The sequence below is a fragment of the Lycium barbarum genome, chromosome 10 (genome assembly GCF_019175385.1).
Source record: "Lycium barbarum isolate Lr01 chromosome 10, ASM1917538v2, whole genome shotgun sequence".
Taxonomy (NCBI): domain Eukaryota; kingdom Viridiplantae; phylum Streptophyta; class Magnoliopsida; order Solanales; family Solanaceae; genus Lycium; species Lycium barbarum.
In genome coordinates, this window is record NC_083346.1 from 15,117,774 (window position 1) to 15,125,377 (window position 7,604).

General features: G+C 35.1%; 1 protein-coding gene across 1 annotated transcript; it reads right to left on the minus strand.

Annotated features, from left to right (window-relative positions):
* Positions 1–1,078: 1,078 nt before the first annotated feature.
* On the minus strand, positions 1,079–2,311 carry LOC132615253 (transcription factor HEC3-like). The gene has a single exon (XM_060329820.1). It carries the CDS (start codon positions 2,131–2,133, stop codon positions 1,348–1,350), a length of 786 nt encoding a protein of 261 aa, XP_060185803.1. The 5' UTR covers positions 2,134–2,311; the 3' UTR covers positions 1,079–1,347.
* Positions 2,312–7,604: the final 5,293 nt, after the last annotated feature.

The window sequence follows — 7,604 nt, forward strand, 5'->3', positions numbered from 1 at the left end:
TCCAACAAATTAAATGTGTTGTTGTGAAGCAGTACTTAAGGCAAACAAATTGGAGATACATTATAAATCTTTTCAAATTAAAAATAATGATTAATGAAATCTTGAAGTTGATAATTTGGAACTAAAAATAGACAAACATTGACTGCTTTCCTTTAGTTTGGAAATTAGGGTTTTAAACCTGATCTTTAGTTCATAAAACACACACAACACAGAGAGAGAGAGAGAGATTTGTGGAATTGCAAATATAGAGTTTTAAAGTGAAACCATTGAAGTATTTGGAAGGACAAAAAAAAAAAAAAATCTAACAATTTTAAGGGGAGAAAAAAGCTCAACTAATTAGTGATTCATCATCTGGATATATGTAGGTTTTAGTTTTTTCATATCCAAATCTTTTATATTTTCTAACGACATCTGATGATTGACGCCGCATTAAAGAAGCCTTTTCCAAATTAATCACTACATCCTTCTCAATATCACTCATGGCAACACAAATATAACTTCAAATGCTTTAAATTAGTCACAAACTCAACCGGAAAATCTCGACAAAATCGACAAATGGGAGCAAATTAAAGAAGACCCCCAAACTCCAAATCTCAAACCCTTTAATTTCTTCTACTTTTTCCCTTTTTCTTTTTCAAGTATGAAGTATCATATGTAAGTATACATAAGAGCTTATACACATTGTGTCAAAATACTTTATTTATACTATTAGGTTCAAAAGATACATAAGGGTAACTCTCTGTAAAAAATGAAATTTGGAATCTTCACAAACTATCTGTAAATATCTTTTGAATGACCATAATAGAGTAAATCTTCTTTACACTATCAAAGTGTGCGTATATAAGTTAGACTCAATATAAATATGCATGACTTGATTGTACAAAAGGGCACACACGAGCACAAAGAAGAGTGTGTGTTTGTGTGTATATTTGGGTTTGGGTGTGGGGGGAGGGGGGAGGTGGTGTTGGAGCCTTGGAGGGGTGTGGAGGGGCCAAGGGTATAATCATATTCAATTGCTTCTCACGTCACTGTTTTATTCCCGGGAGAGAATTCAGCCAAACGAACTTTCGGATGATCAGAAAAACAAAACCTTATTGTATATATCCATATATTAATTATTATACTATATGGAACGTACGTAACTCAAGTCTAACCGTTGTGATGATTATCATGCCCTTTTGTCAACACAATCCTAACAAACCTATTTTTTTAGTTCACAATTCACATGACCACTATACACAAATAATTAATTCCTCTAATATTAATATTTTTATTCTTAAAAATTCCGCTTAGTACACAATAATGACCATAATAATCACTTCACTTCCCAATAATCCTTTTCCCCCACTAATTACCAATTACCTCATACGTAGGATCCGATGCATTATTACCAACAAAAGTTGTAGTAGTGGCCATAGTAGTGCTGGAAGAGCCAAGAATTAGCGCTTTTGTTGGTGTGACAATATTTGCCCAATTTTCAGTATTAGGGCATGGTGATACTGATACCTGTGTTGGTGGGAGGTGATGATTCGACGATTGTAACTGGCGAATTTGCCTTTTTAGAAACTTAACATAGCGAATTGCTTCGTCTAACATGGAAGCAGTGTCCATTTTGGTTCCACCAGGGACTAATCTTTGCAAGATCCTAATTTTTTCACTTATTCTCTCGCGGCGGAGCCTGGCTGCAACGCTTTGAGGATCGTTGCTAATTCGGACGTTTCGCCTTTTAGGTTTTCGAATGGTGGCTGGATCAATATCAACTGGCTGCATAGCTGCAATCTTGAACATCATTTCTTTCATGGCTCCTAGCTCCTCTTCTTCGTCTTCGTCTTCATCGGGTTCTTGATCATTATGATCCTCAATAAGTGTTTGAACATGGTTGTTTAAAACATGATCAAACGGGACTTCTTGTTGTTGTAATTGGCTTGAGGAAGAGGGGAAGTGGTGACTATGGTGAGGGTTTTGTAGAGGAAAACTAGGCCAAATGGGGTGATGATCAAAAGGGAATTGACGTTGTTGTTGTTGTTGCTGCTGCTGCTGCTGCTGTTGTTGGTCGTGGAAGATATGGTCAGCCATAGTGGACATGGTTGGTTCCCAAGTGGAGGTTGTGAGCTTCATGTGGTTGATCTCCATGGCAAGAAGTACAAAAGTGAAAATGAGAAAGAAAGAGATCAAGAAGAATATCTATTGTGCTTTTCTTGTGTCATTATGAAAAGATTTTCTCATATTTATGGAACCCCCTTAAGCAAAATTGTAAAAAAGGGGGGCAAAAAGGGAGGTGACTTATTGCAAAGTTGAATCAGAGCTCTTGAAGATGTACTTGTGTGAAGCCTTGGAGGTCTGACTATCACAACTTTGTAGGGTAGAGAAAAGGCGTAAGTTATATACATTATGACATAGACAATTCGTACATATATCTATATGTATATATCATGATATAGAGACAAAGGGAAGGGGGTGGGGGTGTTGCAGACTTTATTGAACCAAGAACTAAGCTACCGGTAATAAAAGAATAACAAAATGGGAAAAGAGATTTTCCCTACGTCTCAATTTAATTATGTGGCACCATTCAAATTCTGAGAGTCAAACAGTTTTTCTTCGACAGTAACTTTTTCATATGCCTTTTAAATTTTTGAATTGTTTATATTGTAACTCATAGTAGTACTTTTTATGTAGTTTTCAAATATATAAATTATTTTTTCAAAAAATTTAAAGCTTATATCCGAATGAACGGTAAGATTAAGAAGTTTGATTCTTAAAATTCTGACAGAATAATTAACTATTTTGGGAGGGGACCACAAGATCAAGTTATTTTAAAAAAAGAAGAAGAGAAGTTTCTATTTTTGTGGGGGGTGTGGGTTGGGGGTGAGTGTTTCAATGGCCATAAATGTCATCCTTTTACTATATTGGTATACAAATGCATTTAGTAGACCTGCTGCCTTTTGCTTCATCCCTAGAATTTGTCTATTGGCCTTGGTTAACTTGTTAACCATCAAAATCAACTGATAAATTCTTGCTGACTTGGTTGTTATCCAAAGGTTAAAAAACTACAGGAAATCAGAGTTTAAATTCTAGTAAGGATTAATTCTAGACGATGGGATATTTATTGTGACTTCTTCAAGTGATTGCCCTCGTGAATAATTAATGTCCATGTCAAGTCCCTTGACTTTGTTTTGGATTTAGCAGCTTCTTTTGCTTGATAAGTGGTTCTTGTGCTTCTTTTTTGTAGTATGAGAGAATTCCCATTGTGGAAAAACAAAAAGGGAGGAAATTATGCGAATAGCTGTGAGAATTTGGAGAGAAGATAAATGTGTATATATAGAGAAGATAAAATACTTTTTATGATTATTGGTAGCGATTAATTAAAAGAAATTCTTGTTGACCTTTCTCTAAAATGTATTTTATGAAAGGAAATATTTTAGAGAGAAATACCGTTTAGAAAGCTGCCAATTTTTTGTCCTGCCAATTATAGTTCTAATAAAAATAACAATATCAGTTTTTTGCATTTAGTAAATTGACCTCTTACATCCACCTTGATTTCTTATCTTACTTAGCATAGAAAGGACCCCGAGACGTTTTATGACATCAGTAGTTCAAACACTTCGCAGTGGTAAAGCGGTTCATTTTGTCAGTCATAAAGTGATCATCCCACAAAATGTGAAAAGAGAGAGAGAGAGAAAAGGAAAATAAGATTAATAACACAGATAGAGACTAGAAAAAAAAAAATCAAAACTCGTTCAGATCTCCTATAGGGATCTTGACTTCATGTATCTAAACTGTACTATGAGCCTGCTTAAGAAACATATAATATGTTGCGGAATATGTCTACTTAACTGGCGGACTCTTTGATCAAAATAAGCTATTATTTTAGCCAATTCAGTAAAATAATATATTTTTTTGAAAATTTACAGAACTAGAATAAACGTATTTCACAGTAACGTATTAGACATTATTTTATTCAAAAAATTCAACGGGCAAAAAAGTTAAAAGTTAACGGTGTTAAAGGGTAATTCGTTACTGTGAGTAACGTTTTATGGTTAATAAGTTACTGTGAGTAACGACTCTAAAGAATACAAAATCTAACATTGATTGATCTTAAAGTCGTAACTCAGAGTTACAACTTCAGGCTAAAACGTAACTGACAGTAACGTTTCTATAGAATCCAGGCACGAGCAGTTAAATCCTGCAAAGAATTCTTCAAAGTACGAACCCTTCTGATTCATGTAATTATAAAACTTTACCGACAATATTGATTACCCTTAAAAAAAGGTATCGATTAGCCTTACAAAAAGATACTAATTAGCCTTAAAAAATATTGATTAGCCTTATAAAAAAAAGTATTGATTAGCCAAATAAAGTAGCAGTTTTTCAATTTCAAAACAACACCGGCAGTGGGAAATTATATGAGCAGAAGTTGGTTAATTCTCCCTTTCAACATTTTCTTATACGTTTTAAAGTGCAAGATGGTTAAGACCCAAAAGAAATTAAAGATACAATGTGTTAAGTTTACAACAATAACTACTAGTAATTAATGCTTATATATCACAGTCTTTTCATATATGAAAATTAAGAAGCAACCATCTTTCATATCTACTGCTTAACGAAAAATACTCCATCTTCTAGAAACAAAACAATAGCTAAATTTGGTCTCTCAATTCACTTCGCTGGAACTAAATTTGTATAAAGCAAAATGACAGCTAAGAATAGTTTCCATCAAGTTGTAGACTAAGAGACCTTAGTGAATCATATATACTCCATAAAATAAAGCACTCAAATTAGCTAGGATAAAATAAAGAACTGAAATCAGTAGAACATTGAAACCATTAATTAACCATAAAACGTTACTCACAGTGTTACACCCCGTATCATCGAAGAAGCACTTATCAAATTTGAAACATAAGTACGTTGAGTTATGGTTAAGTAAAACCACTTTAGAATATAAGGAGCAAGCATTATTAAGTATATTTAATGAGGAAGGATGTATATAAGGTATACCAGAAGGTTTTATAAGGAAATGAGTGGAAGAAATGGAGTAGTACGACTTTGGAAAAAGGATGGGTAATGTTTTGTGTGAAAATTTTGATCCAACTTGGTGGATGAATATCTCTTAGCATATGAAGTGTTTTAAGGTGAAACAAAAGCCTAAAATGAAGTTCGTCAAGTCTAGTTTCCAACGTAACAAACCGCTCATCGATTGGACTTTGGAGTAGAGAATTATGGACGTTACAAGTTCAGCTGACAGAACTGAAACGCGTGCTACAGTACTACTACAGTAACCGACTGCTACAGTGCTGCTACAGTAGACCCTCTTTTTTTTCACCAGATTTAGCCCAGAAATTTCCAGATTTTTGAAGAGAGAGAGAGAGGGAAACAAAAAGTAAGCAATTTTCAAGTGACGGAGTATTAATCGAAGCTCGGATAACGCATAGATGTGATTCTAGCATGGTTTTGCAGTGGATTCAAGGTAGATATTGAAGATATCTCTGTTTTAACAAGAATAAGGTATGAATCTCCTATTACTAATGTTAATTTTGGTTTATTTACGGAGATAAAGTCATTAAATAATTGTGTAGCGAGTTGGTTGGTTGTGGAAATTGGGAAACATCGTGTGGGATGTTTTATGATACATATTGGTGTTGGAAATGATGTGATTTTCGTTGTTGTTGTTGGTTGCTGAATTATAATTTCGGGCTAGGCATATAAACAGGGGAGATGCTGTCGAAATTTCAGCACATTCTAGAAAGAGTTAATTTGAGGGCTTAAGACAGGCCTATGAAGATGAGTCTAACAATAGTATAAATTTTCTTGATAGATTTACGAGCCTGGGAGGCCAAGCGTTGAATAGTTAGAGTTAAGGCGACCAAAAAGGTATGTTAAGGCTCGTCCCTTTCCTTCAAAGGCATGATTACCATGTTATGATTTCATAAATGTTTCCATATCTTCCTTGTTATCAAAAGTTAAAAATCTATGATTCCAAGGCATGATTCCCTTCCTGATAACCTATAGATGTTTTTCAAAATGTCCGTATTTTTCCAAAACAAAGGTTTATGATTTTGTAAGCTTTTATGACTACAATGACGAACATGTTTTTGTAATGACAACGATGATGTCAAAGATGAGAATATGTCTATGAAGATTATTATGAGAATGGTTTCATGTTTGAAAGTCTCAAGTTGTGGATTCAATATGAATATGAGAATATTGAGCTATTCCTTGATCCTCAATTTTATTCATTGATGATGACACTACTTCTAAAGGCTCCAAAGTGTATGTAAAGCTATCCCTTCTTTCTTTTTGGCATGAACTACATAAAGTGAGCGAACGACGAACATATCCGACTCCAAGGAACTCTAGTTCTCAATAGTGCTTGACATAATAGTTGTCTGCGATCTCAAGTGTTGGTTCATTCTGATTATTCTATTGAGTCTTAAATGATGATTTGGTTTGCATATGGTTGCTCATGATATTCTACTTGTGCATACCGTTAATATATCATTCACCGAGTCCCGAGCCGGGTACGTATTCGTGCACAATTTCATTGCATTGTTCATCGAGTCCCTCACTAGAGGACCGAGTACGGTATATATATGATTATTTCACCGAGTCCCTCACTAGAGGGCCGGGTATGGTATATATATATGATGATTTCATCGAGTCCCTCACTAGAGGGCCGGGTACGGTATATATATGATTATTTCACCGAGTCCCTCACTAGAGGGCCGGGTACGGTATATATGTATGTGACCTCATTCACCGAGTCCCATGAAGGGCCGAGTACGATATATTATATATGTATGCAAGACTCATCTTATAAGGCACAGATGCATTGGTATCTTTGATTATCATACTCGTCTCCTGTCAACTTTTTGCTCAGCCATAATCTTCTTTATTGTACTTCATGCTTTACATACTCAGTACATTTTTTCATACTGACCCCCTTTCTTCGGGGTTGCGTTTCATGCCCGCAGGTAGAGATACTTAGTTCGGTGATCCTCCAGCTTAGGACTGCTACTTAGCTGCTTGGGGAGCTCTATGGTTCCGGAGCTTGAGTCATTTTCGTACAGACCCTTTGACATAGGCTTTGTTATACTCTTAGAGGTCTGTAGACATATGTGGGTTGTATATATATAGTCCGGTCAGCTATACAAATGTAGTTCGTTTTGAATATTCACGCGTAGTGGCAACCTTGTCGGCTTGCATATTTTGTTATGTTTGGTTAACTGTGACTCCTCAGGAGACAGGGTCATTCTGATATATGGCATTATGAGCCTACAACATGCTTTTACAGATTTTCACATTGTCCTTAGCATCAGTCTGATTATATCTAACTGGTTCATATACGAGTGTCCAACTCGGGCACTAGTCATGGCCCATCGGTTTGGGTCGTGACACACAGTAACGTATTAACCATAAAACGTTACTTACAGTAACGAATTGCCCTTTAACACCGTTAACCTTTACCTTTTTGCCCGTTGAATTTTTTGAATAAAATAATGCATAATACGTTACTGCGGAATACTTTTATTCTACTTCTGTAAATTTTTAAAAGAATATATTATTTTGGTGAATTGGCTGAAATAATGGCTTATTTTGGTAAAAAATTC